At 33.3% G+C, this 18,279-nt stretch overlaps 6 protein-coding genes across 10 annotated transcripts; 2 read left to right on the plus strand and 4 right to left on the minus strand.

Moving 5' to 3' along the window:
• Positions 1-135: 135 nt before the first annotated feature.
• On the minus strand, positions 136-7,657 carry LOC122398831 (bromodomain adjacent to zinc finger domain protein 1A). 4 transcript variants are annotated; one of them, XM_043399056.1, is made up of 14 exons: positions 7,235-7,657; positions 6,673-6,811; positions 6,394-6,605; positions 6,102-6,312; positions 5,794-6,023; positions 5,059-5,726; positions 4,525-4,989; positions 3,955-4,445; positions 3,098-3,874; positions 2,800-3,011; positions 2,549-2,730; positions 2,255-2,368; positions 1,498-1,843; positions 136-1,101 (listed from the first exon to the last, which is right to left on the minus strand). In XM_043399056.1, exons 1-14 carry the CDS (start codon positions 7,345-7,347, stop codon positions 933-935), a joined length of 4,329 nt encoding a protein of 1,442 aa, XP_043254991.1. In that variant the 5' UTR covers positions 7,348-7,657; the 3' UTR covers positions 136-932. The 4 variants fall into 4 exon arrangements, with proteins under 4 accessions (XP_043254991.1, XP_043254990.1, XP_043254992.1 ...); XM_043399055.1 differs by having other exon boundaries at positions 136-1,113; XM_043399058.1 differs by having other exon boundaries at positions 933-1,096.
• A 483-nt stretch (positions 7,658-8,140) lies between these two features.
• Positions 8,141-9,652, minus strand: LOC122398746 (probable DNA-directed RNA polymerase III subunit RPC6). 2 transcript variants are annotated; one of them, XM_043398902.1, is made up of 4 exons: positions 9,293-9,652; positions 8,534-9,152; positions 8,303-8,464; positions 8,141-8,215 (listed from the first exon to the last, which is right to left on the minus strand). In XM_043398902.1, the coding sequence occupies exons 1-4, from the start codon at positions 9,370-9,372 to the stop codon at positions 8,141-8,143; spliced, it is 936 nt and encodes a 311-aa protein (XP_043254837.1). In that variant the 5' UTR covers positions 9,373-9,652. The 2 variants fall into 2 exon arrangements, with proteins under 2 accessions (XP_043254837.1, XP_043254838.1); XM_043398903.1 differs by having other exon boundaries at positions 8,184-8,464; positions 8,570-9,152.
• A 114-nt stretch (positions 9,653-9,766) lies between these two features.
• LOC122398748 lies at positions 9,767-10,707 on the plus strand. The gene is made up of 3 exons (XM_043398906.1): positions 9,767-9,814; positions 10,009-10,218; positions 10,306-10,707. The coding sequence occupies exons 2-3, from the start codon at positions 10,129-10,131 to the stop codon at positions 10,705-10,707; spliced, it is 492 nt and encodes a 163-aa protein (XP_043254841.1). The 5' UTR covers positions 9,767-9,814; positions 10,009-10,128.
• A 90-nt stretch (positions 10,708-10,797) lies between these two features.
• Positions 10,798-12,861, minus strand: LOC122398745 (26S proteasome regulatory subunit 4). The gene is made up of 5 exons (XM_043398901.1): positions 12,716-12,861; positions 11,924-12,485; positions 11,341-11,727; positions 11,015-11,250; positions 10,798-10,938 (listed from the first exon to the last, which is right to left on the minus strand). Exons 1-5 carry the CDS (start codon positions 12,716-12,718, stop codon positions 10,804-10,806), a joined length of 1,323 nt encoding a protein of 440 aa, XP_043254836.1. The 5' UTR covers positions 12,719-12,861; the 3' UTR covers positions 10,798-10,803.
• Positions 12,862-12,868: 7 nt separating this feature from the next.
• LOC122398747 (probable glucosamine 6-phosphate N-acetyltransferase) lies at positions 12,869-13,997 on the plus strand. Its single transcript, XM_043398904.1, has 5 exons — positions 12,869-13,015; positions 13,206-13,326; positions 13,401-13,463; positions 13,553-13,680; positions 13,755-13,997. The coding sequence occupies exons 1-5, from the start codon at positions 13,001-13,003 to the stop codon at positions 13,995-13,997; spliced, it is 570 nt and encodes a 189-aa protein (XP_043254839.1). The 5' UTR covers positions 12,869-13,000.
• A 447-nt stretch (positions 13,998-14,444) lies between these two features.
• LOC122398705 (N-terminal kinase-like protein) lies at positions 14,445-18,256 on the minus strand. The gene is made up of 12 exons (XM_043398816.1): positions 17,874-18,256; positions 17,612-17,758; positions 17,404-17,532; positions 17,119-17,330; positions 16,692-16,782; positions 16,130-16,612; positions 15,832-16,053; positions 15,506-15,758; positions 15,244-15,414; positions 14,895-15,166; positions 14,714-14,822; positions 14,445-14,636 (listed from the first exon to the last, which is right to left on the minus strand). The coding sequence occupies exons 1-12, from the start codon at positions 17,985-17,987 to the stop codon at positions 14,485-14,487; spliced, it is 2,355 nt and encodes a 784-aa protein (XP_043254751.1). The 5' UTR covers positions 17,988-18,256; the 3' UTR covers positions 14,445-14,484.
• Positions 18,257-18,279: the final 23 nt, after the last annotated feature.

Raw genomic sequence — 18,279 nt, forward strand, 5'->3', positions numbered from 1 at the left:
TGCGATTATATAGTAATGTATTTGTACCTTGATCAAATTTATTTTCTTTATATAAATACAAGCGTGTAGTGACTGTACTTGTATATCGATTTAAATATCGAACAGAATATTTCTTAAATTCGCAACGAAAAAAAATTTCTCCGTGTTTATTACGCGAGTACTAAATTTTTTAAACTTGTCAGTCGTATCATCACGTTATCGCATTTCGCATGATTTATACATAGTTCGAAAGGCAGATAATGAATAAATGTGGAGTTTGCATAAGTGAAGAAGCTTTGAAGGCCTTTGAGATGTTTTGTATAGTGAAAAAATACTTAAAATGATAATCGTACATGTAGTGCTAAAATAATAAATAATTATAATGTAAAAATATTTGTTTGATAACAAATTGTTTTTTTTTTATATAATAATAACGCTAACTCAGAAAACTACCCTCTTATACTGGCTCGAGCGAATGAAATTAATATCATCGCTCACGCGCTTGCTGTTTGCTTGTTTGTAAAACGCTCTATATTAAGGACTCTTAAAAATATGCGAGAGCAAATTACATCATGCATAAAATTCTACGAATAATACTGTGCATGTTTTTTTTTTTTTTTTTTTTTTATTTCAGCAAGTCTAAGGAAACACTAATCAAGACTTTCGATAGGTGTTAAAAGTGACATTCCGAATGTACGTTATACTTGCAGCACTTTATCGAGCGACTCTATGGATTAGTTTAGTAAATTATATATAGCATCGTCTAGTTCTTAACAAATGAAGCGTTTCAGTAACAGAATTTACACAACACCTTTTGTAGAAGTATGAATTTATACACTGTTTAACATCAGTGTAGTAACCCATATGCATTTTCAAGGTACACTCAATTTACATATCGGGAAACAGAAATTAATATGCAATATGTATAACGTGTTGAGGCGTGTATTTCGTTTCTATCTTGTCTTTTGAATATCTTCTGTGTCTTCGTCCTCGTTATCGATAAGACCGTTCTCTTCAAATTTTGTCTTTTTTGCGTCTGGCGGTTGTAGGAATTCCTCGTCGTAGCTCAACCGTAACTCTTTACATCGTTTTTCAAAGTACTTGAATAACCTCATACCTGCTCTGTACACGTAACTATTTTTAAAATAACATAGTTTAACTCTTTAAATCAATATTGTATCGAGCGTTCAGAAGCCAAAGATTTTGATCGCATTTAAATTATTAGAGCAATTGTTCCTATTGTAACAATTTTATTTTTTATTCAAATTTTAGAACGTTTAAAAGGGCGTAAAAATTAAAATTCACTTGTCTATTCGTATATTGTACTTGTAACGTTGAATTCTTTCTAAAAAGAAAATTAAATATTTGTAATAATTCTGGTTTTACTTTGCTATTAAATGTTTGTTTATGTAAACTATCACAATATGAACACAACACCTTAATAAATATTGTTTATTGATCTCATGATCTCTGGCATCCGAACCCATATATGAAAATATTTATACACGTTACACTTACTTGTACACTGAACTATGTTCTTCGTTATAAGTCTGACAATTATTAAATACTAACTGACAATCATTGAAGAAGTCCTCCAGTGTTTCGTATTCCCCGTTGTTAAGTTTATACTTGATTGTTCCGAAATCCATAGGATTGGAAATAATATCATGATAATCTGGAACTTCGTCTCTCGTGACTGGTGATAGAAACGGCCACGAATCCCTATGTTGCCTGATATCCGCAAGTAATTCCGGCAGTCTCGACATACTTCCCTTAATCGGTTCCTTATCCTGTTCTATTTCAGCAGCTCTTTTAGTCGCTCTCCTCGTCTGCCTTGGTTCCGCATCTTCTGAATTGCTACTGTCTATGTATTCAAATTTATACATACATGTAATATTAATGTTAAATATATTTATTCAATAACATATGTAAAGCATTGCTAAAACGTTTATATAAAACAAGGTAAGATATATTCGTAACAGATACTGGACATAACAATTTTTAAATAATAAGGCAGAAATATAGAAAACACTGGAAAATTAATTTCGCAAAAGTTTTCTCTTTAATAACGAAACACGGGGCCTTACTGCAGATACATGCAACGAAACCTTACTTATCTGGTAAGAAAGTTGAATTTAATTTTGCTAATTGTTAACGCACGATTATATCAAGCAAGACCCGTTATTGTTATTACATTTTCATTTGAAATTGTTATTTTATTTCCAATAAAATGTGTGTGTTGTATATAAAATAGAATAAGTATTACAATACAGACCGTCCCAGTCTGTAGATTCTGTAGTGAGGAGGCTCTTGGCAAAGCCATGGATGCGAGAGCGTGCTGCTGCAGCGCACAGTCTCTCCTTGTCCCTTTCCCTTTCACGCCCCCTCACTAACAACACAATCAAAGCTAAGAAACCGCTTTATTATATTAATATTTAATATAGAGATTCTGTTCATTGTAATATTAACGTGTTAATAAAATACTTTAATACTATCGAGATTTATTACTGTGCTTTCTGCTGCCACTGTGTATTTGTAAAACATTTATAGTATAATTCTAATGCCTTACCATATTTTGTACCGGACCTCTTATCTTTTTTATCTTTGCAGTCTGTACAGGACCACCTTCCGCGGGGAGCTCTTATTATGGGAGGTTCTATACACTCCATGTGATAAAAGTTTGAACATGCGTCGCAACTGATCAATTTCCCGCCACTTCTACAGACATTGCATATATCTATTTCACTGTTCCTAAAATGTAACAATTATTAGAAAATGTCTTGCATCGACGAGCAAAAATTACCTAAAATGATTGCTTACATATTCCCGTCGCTCTCTTCCTCCAGTTCATTGTCCTCTTGGTCCTCTTCTTCTTCGCTCTCGAGAATACGCTTAGCCCGATTGTGTCGAGTTTCTTTGGTCAATATTACTTCATCCTCCAATTCCTCAAATTTCTTTCGTTTTTTAATTTTCTCTTTCGACTTCATCGATGGCTTGCACGTTTTACAATACCAATCCCCTTCCGGTACAGTCTGCGAAGAAACGAGTAATTGTCATTTATTGAATAATAACAGAAATTACGTATTTGATCGAAAAAAAAAAAAAAAAACACAATTACAGTAAGTTTTGGTTTTAAACAATATAAATGGTGGCCTTTGTTGCATCCATCGCAGAGTAGCATTTTCTCGGCATCTCGTCGCCGTCTACAGATACGGCACTGAGCATTGAGCGCACTTTTATTCCATGCGATACTATTTTCTAAAGTACTTAAATGCAAAAATAACTGAGACCAACTGATAGATGCCATAAGCGACTGTTCCCATCTCTCTCTAGTTTCCTCGCCGGACCATTTTTTATCCTTCTCGTCGTGACCCAACGGTCTTCGGAAGTACTTCTGATCTATGGCGTGCGATAATTGTAAAATAGCGCAGGCCATTTGTTTAATAGACGCTTGCTGGTTAGGATCTACGGGTGCTTCGTTCTCTTGCGACGGGCCTAAGTATTTGCCTGAATCTTTGTAAGTCTTCATATTAATACTACCAATTTCTGAATCCGGAGTACCTGGCCTGCTATGCTTAGCTTCGTTCTTAACTTTGTCCAATGTTAAATTAGAAGCAATATCTACTTCAACTTCATTTGTACCAAACGCTAATTTATCACACTGTTTATCGTAGCGCCCGTTATCGATTGCACTTCTCCATGCTTCACGACTAACGACTTTCAGTCCTCCCAAACAAGCTACTTTTATTTTATCTTCAAAATCTAGGATATAATCCCTCAGAGTTAGTTCTAAAACGTCGTTGACAGATAATTCCGAAGAATAATTTAGGTTTGCATTTTCATATTTATTTTTTTTCGCAGCTTTACCAGCCTGTCCTTTAATAGGTCCTGAAAACTGTATCCAAGATTCACTGACGCTATTTATTCAACCACTATAATTGTGAAAAAGTTTTAAATACATTGAAACATACTTACAATTTCAGGATTAAGTTTATGCCTAGGACATTCTTCGATTACAGATACCAAACTCGTCATCTCTTGTGTAATATTATTTCTGAGTTCTCCCTCTCTAATGCCTCGTTTGCTCAAACCATTTATCAAAGCTTCTATGTCTTCCTGATTCCCATAGAAACTCCATTTCGGTTCTGATCTTTTACAATGAACCGGGCATTCTCTATCTCCTGTGCAAGCCATTAAATTTTTCTTAACGTCGGAGTGATCTTTCTTAAATTCTTTTCGCGGTAAATCTTTCCTCGGCGACTTCAACCCATTTTTATCGGCAAATGTCACCTTCTTGGGAGACTTCTTTGCTTTTTTAAAACTATTTTCTTTATCGCTGAATTCATCTTCGAATTTATTTCTTAAATATGCGTACATAGACTCGCTATCTTGTAATTCTGGTTGATAAGGTGTACCTTCTGGAAGGCAAGTACCTGGCCACCATTCATCGTTTTCTACGAATATTCCTATGTACAAACAATACATACATAATAATATATAAATTTGTTTCCCCGAGTCTACATAATATAAAAAATGTAAAAATACCTGGTATTGATAAAAAACGCCAGTACCTACGATGAGCTCTATCGGAACCTAAATAGAGCATCATTTTATCATCCTTGGATGCCTGTTGAAGTTCTTTTATTTTATTTTCATATTCCTCTTTTCGTTTTTCCTCTTCGCAGTTGCCACGCGTAATTTTCTTTGGTATTTTGCTCTCTTTATCTTTTTCGCGATCTCTCATTTTCTCTTTTTCTTCTTTCTCTTTTCTTTGCTCGGCTAGTATGTAAAACCTCAGCTCTTTTTTGGCCTGATGAACTTTTTCATGCTTCTCTTCAATCACGTCCCGTATCGAAGCGAAGGTAAGCAACTGATTTATCAGACACGTAACAACTTTTAATTTTTCGTCTATATCAAACTCATGAACATTACGATGCCCTAACAATCTTAAAATGTATGCCTCGTTTATCCTCATCAGAAGCGCAGGATCATCGTGATTCGTATATCCACCTAAAGAAAACGGAATAAAGTACGGCAATCAGTAATGTTTCGATTTATGAAATATTTCTGAATGCTTACCCCTTTGAGAATATCTCCATTTGGAGGCGGCTTCCCCTATTCGTCCTCCAGAACTTAACAAATGTTGTCTTAAAATCTCACTAACCGTTAAATGATCCATCGGTAGTTCGGATAATTTACAGCCTTGATACATTTGGCACCAAGTAGAAGCCATTGTCGCAAGTTTAACAGCTTTTGTCATTGATGATGCTCCCTCGTACATACTAATATCATTTATTAAATCAGATGCTTGAATTTCATCTTCTTCGTCTGCTTGATGTATGAAAATATTAGACAGTATTAACTGCAAGAGATCGCTCCAAGGTCCAGATGTTTCTTTCATCAACAACGCCTTTTCCAACAAGTCTAAAGTAAAACCGTTTGGAAAATATGCACTGACATCTAACTCCTCGTTAAAAAATTCTAGAAATTCTAAAATCATAACACTGTCGCCAAATTTTTCATTAGGTATGCTACTCTTAACCGGAACAGGTTGTGGAATAGGGGAAAGGTCTTCGCATTCGAGATCCTCCCTCGGTTTATTCCATTGTCTGACATAAGCAGCTAAAGCAGCCGACTTCTGTTTTTCTTCCTTTTTACGTTCGCTTTTTAGGACTCTTTCTTCTTTTCGTTTTGCTTTTTCTTCGAGTGCTTTCGCTTTAAGGTCTTCTTTAAACTTTCCATTCGCTCTGTTCAGAAACATTATAACATTAATATACTGTTAAAAACCATCATCCTTGACGTAACATTATTTACCTTGGTTTTCGAAATTTCTTTATGTCCACCCCAGTTTGATTTACCTTTTTTAGAGGATCAGGTTTTTCCAGTGCTTTTTGTTTTGATATATCTGATGTAAGAAATTTTTCTATTGTCTCTTGTTTGTGTTTAACAAGTTTTCTAGAACGTGATGTGAAATCTGGAGGAAAACCAGCGAATATAGTATCAAAACGCACTTTGCTAATTCCATATTTTTGTAAAACACTATCCTAGAGGGACATAAGAAATTCTTTGTTAATATATTTTATATATTTCTAAAAATTATTTACATTGAAACAATTACTAACTTTAACAATCCATATACCGCTTTCGTTTTGCCCGCATAATTGACGCAAAAATATTTTATTACGTTCTCTGCTATAATGTTGTTTTCTTCTTCTCACTTGTGCTGCTTCTACTATCATAAGTTGGCTAACATCAGAATCTCCACAGTCTAATTGTTCTACTTCATAACGAAACAATTTTGCTGGCGGATGATACTGTTGCTCTTGTGGACTTCTAAAGCACATAAGCGTGTAAAAAAATTATACAAATAATAAATATACAATATACAAATTTGTAAATCGAATATATTTATACCTATTCTCTTTAGCGTATGATTTAATTTGTTGATCCGTGGGTGCGATAACTTGAAGAACATGACAATCGCACCAAGAATCCTCTGTAAAACTTGCTTCTACCATTTCTCCAATAAAATATCGATCTCTTGCAAATTGATATACATCTTCTATCATTTCATTGAAAGATGATCTGTTTGTTTTACTAGCAAGATACAATATAGGAATACGTAACTATAACATAAAGTATAAAATAATTAATATACAAGATAACGATATGTAACAATTTTAAACATTGTACCTCCATAGGAAATTCCTTCAGGCTCTTTTTTGCATTTTCTTCGCATTGTAAAGCTTCTTCGTACGTCATATTAGTTCTGCCAGTAATACTGCATGACCATATCAACGAATTGCATAAAATAATTCTTTCACAAAACTCGCTGCAACCATAGAATACATGAAAACATTAAAATGATAAAATACAGTTGTTATTAATAAGTGGACAATTTATATACAGAAATAAAAATAATAATTTAACAAACTTTCTTTGGTAAACTAATATTATGTTTGGTAGCATGACACATAATCATACAAGCAATTCTGCGCTTAAATAACGATCGCACATATAAACGATACGTGCATTTTGTAGACTATAACTTGCAACTTGATCTATTCGTTAGATTTCATACAGAGTTTAAAAAAGTGAAAACACACTGGTCAACATAATAACTTGTCTATTTACGAAAAACGAAAGCATTTCACCGAGACGAAATCGAAAGAAAATGAAAAATTCACATACAATAAATCGCATTAACGAAACCGCGAAACGTGTTTTGAAGTAGTCTTTACTGTCATGGTCTTACTTATAGTCCTTGAAGATTTCATTGGTAACCTCGCAATGGAAAACTTCATCGTCGTCTTTGAAGTCTGAAGAGACGTGAAGTCGCAGGAAAGGCTGTTTACGAAGTAGCGGCATATCAATGTTTACGTGTCCTTCGATATTCGGACGCGATTTTCGTCCACAAATCTAACAACTTGGGAAATCAATTCTGCGTCGAAGACAGTACTACGCTCTTTCCGGAACACCGCGGGCACATGCGATACACGCCAATTCGTAATCGTCAACTTAAAGCTTTAACAGGCACCGTGAAATCTTACGTTACGATCGTCGTAGATTACTTCTTTCGAAATTTTGTTTATTCATGTGTCTCATTTGCAAGGCTTTGGTAATGTTTGCCAAAACATCTCGAATCTCATGACAATGCACGACTCAACAGTCTCGTGGAAGCGCGCATTCACATCTGGCAACTTTCAGTGCCGGAAAGTAATAGAAAGGATAACGCTACCAACTTATTGGAAACGTGATTTGAAACGCGGGAAACAAAGACAATTGTATAATAAATTTTGTTATACCGATGTATTGAGAATTTTTTACCCATTAAATGTTTCTTCCTTCTTTGTTCTTATATCTTTTTATGACATTCTCAATACGACGTCATAATCTAAAGATATAAATCTAAAATAAATGCAAAGTACTTTTGTGAAGTTGGTAATCGGTATCCGGTCGAGATTTACATTATATTGTTAAATTTGGCGGGAACGGCGTTCACGCTTCCTTGAACGAAACTGATCGTATTTTTAAGAAAATTATGTTTCGATCTTTACATATCTAAAATACGATGAAACGATTCAGTTTACTAAAACGATGGCAAATTATTATATACGTTCTAAACATTTTTTTATTTAGAAATATATTTTATTAAAAAACATTATTCCAACCATTCCGATATATATTGACATTTTGTGGGTGTAACATCGCCAACTTCGCAGCAATTTTTTCTCACCTGCGTTAAAATATTTTTATATCGTTAAATACTCAGTAAATTGATCGAATTTGCATTTAAACGAATAGAAAATTTATAAAATCTTACAGGGCAAACACCACAAGCAGATTTAATCAATCCAGGTGAATTTAATAAAGGTTCTACAGCCCTATACAAATTACTTCCATCTCCTGAAAGAGTACGTTCTACTTTCCCATCGTAAACTAAAGTGTCTAATATCATTTCCAAATCTTCAACTGATAACTTTACCTGTAAATAATCATTCATTTTTGACAATCGTATGTAAAATTTAAAAAAATACTATAGTATTATTTGAACCTTGCTTATTCCTAGATCAGAAATAAACTTCCATACTTCTTTGGATGAAGCAAACGTAACATTTCTAGCTGCAATCGGTCCACCCTTACAAGAATTCATTTGCTCGCGTTTCTTTTCCAAGAATCTGTAACACTGCTGATTAAGAACATCAACAAATTCTGCTTCAAAATCTTGATCTTGATACCATGCACCGCCAGTTACAGAAGTGTCTGGTTCTAAATTATACAGCATGTACACTTTTTTTTTACTTGCTGCCACAGACTTTACAGCTTTAATGAACTTTTTAGTTTCTAAGCTCTTTAAAATCTTATTTAATTGCGTCGGCATTAGATTGGATTTAAATCTTATGTCGCGAATCCATATTCCTTTATTCCCAGCTTCTTCAATAATTGTATATACAATTTTTTCTTCGTTATCTGCACCTTTAGCTATTTTTGCTTTTGAAGGGTCTTTTAAGCGATACAAAAGGGAACCACCTTGTTTGAATAAATCAAAGTGTCCCTGAGTCAATAGTTTATTAATAATTTGAGCTCTCTGAGCGGGCTGTAAATCTGGCATCTCAACCATTAAATCTTTATCAGATATACCTTTAGGTCTAACCTGTGCTAATGCAATAATTCTGAAATTTCAAGTAACGTATGTAAATATTGGTTATGCTTTATTTTTCATTACATAATAAGGTAATATTTTATTTGACTCATAGTATGTATATAAATGTAACTTTTAATGTGTCTTTTAATAAAAGGAAGAAGGATTTACTTTTGTTCAAGCGTATCAAGTATATTAGAGTTTGCAGAATTTCCATCCTGTTCTTTTGATGTACCGGCTTCTGTTTCCATCGAACTTTTTAAATGTCAAAATTTGTGCTGTGCGTACATACGTATTCATTCATTCATATTATTTTAAAGGCATTACGGCATTCCAAACCAGGCAAGATTTGGCATAATTGAGCGCATCGACGGCGACACTAGTAACGACGAACCATATTTTGCCGAAAAATTTGTACATCTACCGATTTCGTAAAGAATTTTTTCTTCGAAACTGCGTAGAATTTCGGGGGTATGAATATTTACTCATCTGGCCACAAAATCTGGTTTCAAAATGCAAATAACGCGTGTTAATGGGGATGTAGTCGTTCTAGAGCCTCAGAAAAATGCGCCGCATAAATACATTGGATGTAAGATCTACTTGTATACCTCGTCTGTGATAATACTTTACACATCATACCTAGTAGTCGCGTAATAGAAACGTTATTTAAGTATTACAATTGTTTTGAACAAGGTATCGATCCAATGAACAAATTTTTATAAAATACATATTTTGAAGATTAATTCTGATACATATAACCGATATTTTACATACTTTATTTAAATGGCATGTACAGAAATGTATTAGAATGCAGTAATTCGTATTTAATACATAATAATCTGTTTATTAGCTTGATAACCTATTATAAACATCATCTAATATTTCAGCCACGTAACAATCGAAAGCTTATCATAAAAAACCTGGTAGTTTATGTTCTTGCATATTTCCAATATACATTCCAATAAAACATTACAAATTATATAAATATTGGAAAATTTTCTAATAATATGGATGAATTCTCAAATACATCACGAATTGAGGAATCCTTGAACATTGCTGGTAAAGATTGGAATCGAATTAGAAGTGCTGCTGAAAAGGTATTGCTTATATGATGAAACAACATGCAATTTAAATAATAAGTATACATTGATTTATTTTAAATACTTGATTGCTTTTTTTTTAAGGGTGGTTACAGAGAAGGAATAGATAATGGATCAGAATCTGTGTTTCAAGAAGGTTTTGATATAGGTTACGAAGAAGCTTTCAAAACTGCTTTTGTTTTAGGAAAATTTAAGAGTTTATTAAATGCTGTGCCGCACAATATGAAGCATCCACAAAATATAAGCGAAATTCTTGATAAAACTAGAAGAGGTGCATGTCACATATGTGAAATGGAATTTCAAAATAAAAATGATGATACACAGAAGCAGTTTTCAGATATTATTAATGATCAAAGAGCACATTCCATAAAAGTAATCGAAACACTGTATGGGTATTTTCAACCATACATAAGGGACTTAAATATCAATGAATCAAATATATTAGAAATACCAAATCAGGTTCCACAGCTATTTGAAGATAATTAACTCTATAATCAAAATATAAATGTTTTGTATGTTTTTATTAGCATGTATAGAATTTTATGCTTGAATCAGAAGTAAAGAATATTTATTGCAGTATTCTTATAAATATAATCCCTCGGGTGAACCTTCTTTTTTCCGATACAGAACACTTTCTTTAGATTTTTTGAAATCATCACTGGTAACTTTCATACGGCGTTCACGCAGTGCCATTAAACCAGCTTCAGTACATATAGCCTGTGAATAAAAAGCATTCACTAGTATCTAATAAAAATTTCTTTCCATTAAGATTATTATTTAAATAAAATCTTACTTTTATATCTGCGCCTGAAAGATCGTCTTTAGCCATAATCAATTCTGCCAGATTTACATCGGGTGCTAATGTCATTCTGCTAGTATGAATGCTGAGAATTCTTCTTTTTGTTTTTTCATCTGGTAATGGAAATTCTATCTTTCTATCTATGCGACCTGGTCTGATTAATGCTGGATCTAGAGTTTCAATTCTGTTTGTAGCCATAACTACTTTAACATCTCCTCGACTGTCGAAACCTAAACAAATAAGAAGTAATCATTGAATAAAATTAATTAAAAAATTTTGAAAATATTTGATAATGAATCTACAATTAATACTATTCATACCATCGAGTTGATTTAAGAGTTCTAGCATAGTTCTTTGAATTTCACGTTCTCCGCCGCTGTTACTGTCGTATCGTTTTGTGCCTACAGCGTCTATTTCATCTATAAACACAATCGACGGGGCATGTTCTTCTGCAACTCTAAATAACTCTCTTACAAGTTTTGGTCCGTCGCCTAAATATTTCTGTATGAGTTCAGATCCGACAACTCTTAGAAAAGTTGCAGAAGTCTGATTTGCTACGGCTTTGGCTAATAATGTTTTCCCAGTTCCTGGTGGACCGTAAAGTATAACACCCTTGGGAGGTTTAATACCCATCTCTTCATAATATTCTGGATGAGTTAAAGGTAATTCAACGGACTCCTTGATTTCTTGAATTTGCGTGTCAAGACCTAATCAATGATAAATATAAAACTTGTTCTTTTAATAAATTACACAAATGTTTCATATAATACAAGTATTAATATATTTCTCCCGCAAGTTAAAGTTATAATTGCCTGAAAAATAGTGAATTTTCAAGGTTTTTATTGCTATGAAAGATAAATGTACCATGTAAAGAAAAACAATTTGCGTAAAGAGTATACGTACCACCAATATCAGCATAAGTTTCTTGCGGAGCTTTCTCTAGTTTCATTACTGTAACCATAGGATCTGTCTCGTCACCCAAAACCCCAACAACTGCATGAACCTTATGATTCAATAACACAGAACATCCAGGTTCCAATTGATCCTTATCCACGAACGATAAAATTGACACATAATGCTCAGAGCCTACAGATGTAGAAACTATAGCATGATTATCATCAATGATTTCTTCTAATGTTCCAACGGACATCGGCGTTCCTCTTAAATCATCAACTTTAGACCTTTCCTCTTCATTTTTCTCTTCTTGCGGCTTTAGACGTTCTTGGTTTCTAATAAATTCTTCCTCCATTAACAAGTAATCTTTTATACGTTCTAATTTTAAAAGTTTCAATCTGCAACGCGTATGTGGTGTAACTTGTGGCAATTTTAATGCAGCATCGGGTCCTTTTATACGTCGCTTCTTTTTGCCCACCCTTGTTGGAATAGGTGGTTCATACTTCTTCTTCTTGTCCTTATCATCCTTTTTATCACCTCCCGAACCTCCGGTACCCGACTGATTTTGTCCCTATTATGACAATTATAAGAAACAAAGGTTAACATTAACAGTTCGAATAATACGATACAAAATAATTGAAATTAGAAACAAAGTTAACCTAGAATGTCAAGTGAAAAAAAAATATCCAACAAAGAATATTAAATTTAAATTATATAAAATTGCCGTAAGCATTGTATAAATTATCTGTCATGATACAAGTTGATTATTTTATACATAATAGGAAAGTTTTAAAAGATTACCATTTCACGTTCAGTGTTCGACCATTAAATGAAACGGCATAGTCATTCCTGCGCGGTGTAGCCAGATTTGGCGTAATTGAGTGCGTTGACGGCGACACTAGTAACGAGGAACTTCCTCGTCACTAGTTACTCGTTAGGAAATTCCTCGTTACTAGTGTCGCCGTCAACGCACTCAATTATGCCAAATCTGATTACAGTGGATGTGCACGAAAGTCTGAACGAAAGCAAAAGATAAGAGGATTCTGTCGTACGAAATACTAATTAGAAACTGTCTGTGCAATTACAATGAGTTCTGTAGAGGTTGTACATTTTTTTCATAAATTAAAAATAGTTCAAATTGCCCGATAAACGATTCATAGTTGAAAATATTTTCAATTTGAGAGACAATATGTTATCATATTGTTGACATTTAAGAATTTACAGTTTTCTTATTACATTAAGTTTTTAATATCGATAGTTTATCTAACATTCATCTATAATACTTTATCAGGGAAACAATTTTGGAGATACAGAGACTGAGTTGTTCAATGCAAGTATATTGGAGCGATTATCCTTATCACAGGTTGAAGGTCTATTAATTAGACCTTTACAATCTGGCGATTATGATAGAGGTAAAACAATTGTAGAAAGAAATTGCTGCTGATAATGTACTTTGTTAATTAATTGTACTATAAATGTTTAATAGATTTCCTTCAACTATTAGCTCAATTAACTGAAGTTGGAAATATTAGTAAAGAACAATTTCTAAGTAAGTCCCTTGGTATTTAATTATTTTCAAAGTAAAATATGAATGATAAAATAATGAAAATATATCTGACATTATTTACAAATGTATAGGACGTTTTTATACAATGAAATGTACTAATAGTTATTACATCATTGTAATAGAAGATGTAAGCACTGGAAAAGTAATAGCAAGCGCAACATTGGTTGTGGAACAGAAATTTATTCACAACTGTGCCCTCGTATGTTTGCTCTTTTTAAACAATTTCTTATTAAATACGTATGTAAAATAATTAATATGAGAAATCCATTACAGAGGGGACGTTTGGAAGATGTGGTGGTAAATAATAAATACCGTGGGAAGCAATTAGGAAAACTAGTAGTAAAAATTATATTAGAACTAGCACATTATTTACAGTGTTACAAATTGTCATTAGACTGTAAAGATTCCCTTATAACGTTTTATGAAAGTTTAGGATTTAAACGTGAACCTAGCAATGCCAATTACCTCAACATGAGATTCCACAATGAAAATACTACAGAACAATCCCATTTATGACATTAAAAAATGTTTCGAAACTTGTATAAAAATAGATTTATTGTTTAAAATATGATTTTTTTAATTTGTATACTCGGTATAAAGAAAAATAAATAATAAAACTTTGATCGTTTTTACAGCAAGAGTTTATAATCTTAAATTTTATTAAAACTTTTTATAATTAAAATATATTATACAGTAAATATTTGTATACTTTTTTAAAGTATGTATATTTTCTTAACCAAGTATTACAAATGAAACAATATACTATTGATTATATAAGTTGTTAAAATAATATATAATTATATTTTACTGTATACAATAATATTTTCTAAGAATGTATAATGTAATAAACAATGTTGAACAAACAATTTATAATTAATATTTATTCAATATCAGATCTGCAATTAATAAAAAAAATACTTGTTTTTCATCAATCACATTTTAATCCATCATTGAAATTTCCCCTCAAGTACATAAATGGAATTCTCGAATTATGACATTTAAATTACAATTTTTTGGCAGCAGTACTGCTTCGTAATTTTACCACTCTTTTCGCTTCCATTTGTCTTTGTCTTGCTAATTTCCGTTCTTCTCGTTTCCTTTTGGCTTCTTCCAATTTATTATTTCCACTAAGCATACCAGTAGTTTCAATATTTCCTTATAACGAAGAATAAATTTTAGGTAATTAAATATTATTATATGATACGAATTTTGTTTGAACAATATAAGTATACCTGATTGTTCTAGTGGCTGAAAATCATCTAGAGGCTGAAATTCTGAATCTTCCCAACCTACCTCGGACGATTCATTTTTATCTTCTACACTTTGTGCCGCTTCTTCTTCCTAAAAGTAACGTTTATGCTTCGTTTCTTTTTAAAATGGAACAAAAATGATGCAGTGTTAATTAATACAAACCGGTTCTTCCTCCAAACTTGTCCACTGATCATTATCCTTGGCAGAATGTGGAGATGGCGAGACATTGCTTGTCCCGAGTACCGAGGTGGTAGAAGGTTGTTGTTCCATATCGCCCCAATTATCAGCATCCCAACAATCCCAATCGCAATCTGAATTTGTATTTGTAGCATTTTGTAGGTCATGTTCATGATCGTGATCTAATGACGTCATACTCGTAGCGCTACTTGTTGTAGCAGTTGTACTAGCGCTACTTTGGGAACTACTAGCTTGTTCTGTAATCCAATTAGGTATTAAGGGTAAAAGCATCTAACATCGAACAGAATTTAAAAATACAATAGTCTATAAATACCCAGAGAGGCAGGTTTATTCAGTAAAATTCTTGATGCGCCATGAGGATTTGAAGATTTAGGCGTGTCTGATTGACTACGATAGAATTTTGCAGTAACTGCCGTTACAGCCCAACCCGCCCATGTTGCTGCTGCATTACTAAGGCTTGGTGTCGCTGTATTTACGTCTGCCTCTGAAATAAAATTGTTTAAATTTAATTATACGTGAATAATTCTTAAGGAGCAATATTTTATATTTAACAATTTCGAATTGTATATAAATACCCATAGATTCACGCAGCCCGGGATCTTCCGATACTCTCTCAAGTTTCGATAAAAATCCTCGAATAGTTCGAAACGCGTTATCTCTTACCCCTTTGTCTACATCTGTAGTAAGTGGACACAAAGCTGGTAAAATACGATGTGCAACTTCCTGCAGCAGAAAGTATTGCTGCGTTGCAGCTAATGCCAAGATACTCGCCGTTCTAGCTGGTGGAAATATATCCCGTGTACCACGAATAAACGCTCCAATTAATACCTACAATTACACGTTATTTAGATTTTAATTTGTTACGTGTTATTTTATAAACTGTACATTAAATTCAAAATACCTTTTGTCTTATTTGGGGATGAAGATGTTGAGCAATTTTTCCTAAACAAACTGTAGTATTAGTACGTATACCGCCGTGTTCATCTTTCGACTGAAGTTTAGCAAAATACCTTAATGTTTCCACATTAAGATTATTATAATCTAATTTTGGTGCTAAATGTACAACAGATTTTATCGTCTGTTCTCTAATCGCGGGATTTGTGTCTAGAAAACCTCTAGCTACCTGTGTGGAACAATAATAAAGAAAATTCAAACTTTGCTTTTTCAATACGATAAAAGAAAGTAGTAATTGTAATGACCTGTGGAAAGATAGCTTCATTGACCGTTGCGGGCTGTAAATGATCAACAAATCGATCTAATTGCTGTAGTAATCTTAATCGTGTTGCTCTATCATTTGACACGAATAACTTCACCACGCATGGTACAACTCTTCGTTGATATTCACCGTCTGGTAATTGGCGTCCAAGCTGTAAGAGAGGAGGTAACACTGCACTTCCAGCATCGCCGAACTCGAAAGCAGCCAATAATTGTGGCAAAATTTTGTATCTGCCGACACCCTCTGGAAATGATTCTAACTGACCGGCCAGTTGCGAGAAAAATCGGCCTTTCTCTCCTCTTTCTTTCATTTGAATTTCTTCTAAGAATAAAAGTGCGTCTACGAGTTCGTTTTTAAAAAATCCCCCATTACTACGGCAACGTGCTATCACATCAGCGGGATTCGGTCTTCCATCCGCACTTCCATTAGTCAATTCTTTATACACTACTTGTAATTGTTTGGGGATCTAAAAAAAGAAAAAAGGAACTTGAAGTTATAGTTCAATTCAGGTGTAATATCAATCTTAACAGCGACGGGAAACATACTTTGTCGATAGTTTTAAGTTGCATACTTGAACTTAGTGGACCATTATATGTCTCCCAGATCAGGCACCCAAGTCCCCACATGTCAACCGAGCTGTTTTTTATTTATTCATCAGTTTCATAGCGTTAACAATAAACCTAAATGTTTACATATAGAAAAGCTGATATGGTAATGTAACTTTGCAAATAAGATAACTATCTTTTATTATTTACCAAGCAAGAAAATTTACTTCGATTACTTTGTCAATGCTTTATACGTTAAATAAATTATAGCTATGAACGAAAATCATAGAAACTATTTTTCTGTTGAAATTACATTTTCAATAACATATAATCCAAGAAAATTACATACATTTCACATATAAAATAATAATTATACATAAGCAGACACGTGCAATTCTTTTTTTTTTTTGTCAGAAATCTTATTTACCATTTAGTGGCTGGCTTAACATTTTCCTTGGCATCTGGAGGATGATATGCTTGAAATGTTGCTGGTATTACATTATAAACAGCATCTACCGCCGTCATATATTCAACTCCTCCGAGTTTCCACTCTCCACTTTCCTCGTTTACAAATACTGCCCATAAATTGACATTGTTATGTCTTAAATTACCATCGTTATTTAAGAAGTTTAATGCTCTCTGTTAAAATGTCTTTTATATAATACGTATATTACACGAAACGCAATATTATTTTCTCCGCTTTAATACATACTGTAATTTGGAATATTCCCCAAGAAAAATATAACTCTTTTTTAGATTCTTTGTTAGTGCCAGATTTCTTTGCCAATCGATTGTGTAAAGGCTCTACTCGTTCTGTTGCTAAATAAATCATTTTATCAGTCTGAAATCATGAGAAACATTCACAATTTTTAACTAAATCTACTACCGATCAAACTGCATGCGATATATCATAATTATACCTCGAGACTATCAAGATATGCGAGTATACTGGGATGCCTGAGTGTCTTTAATCTTTTCACCGCAGAGCGAACTGTGTCCAAAAGATGTTCGTTGCCATTTTTAAATTCAAAGACAAACACAGAAACATCTTCACCTCCTGTTGAACCCTGCATAAAAGTATTACAGATAATAGAAATAAAAATTTTCCCATAGGTAGAAAAATTCGAGTGCATACTCGTAGCCGGGAAATATCATTTAAGATTTTACCGCGTCAGGTTATACCTTTTTTTTGGCCTTGTGCAATGTCCAGACACTTTTGTCGTCCAAACCAGACACTGGTTCGCCAATTTCATATGGAAAATCTTTGGTAGGGTCTCTCGAAAAAAAGGACCACATTTTTGCACTTTAACTACTTATCGCAGAATAAATAAAGTTCATTCTTCGACTAATGCCACATCGTGATGTCATTGACAGCTACGCATCACAACCTATCTTCAACCGCGCTGCTATGTCGCGTCAATTACGTGTTTGCGTTGAACTTCTATCGGTTGTGCATAAAATCGTTGTGAAATTTTAGCAAACGCGCTAATCAAGCTGTTTTATTATATTTCCAAATCGGATAATTATTTTTATTGATTCATCTAAAGACTTTCGCCGTCAAGCATTCGTCGTTGCATTAATGATCACT

The sequence above is a fragment of the Colletes gigas genome, unplaced genomic scaffold, assembly GCF_013123115.1.
Source record: "Colletes gigas isolate AHSC1104 unplaced genomic scaffold, ASM1312311v1 Colletes_gigas_Sc00012, whole genome shotgun sequence".
Taxonomy (NCBI): Eukaryota; Metazoa; Arthropoda; class Insecta; order Hymenoptera; family Colletidae; genus Colletes; species Colletes gigas.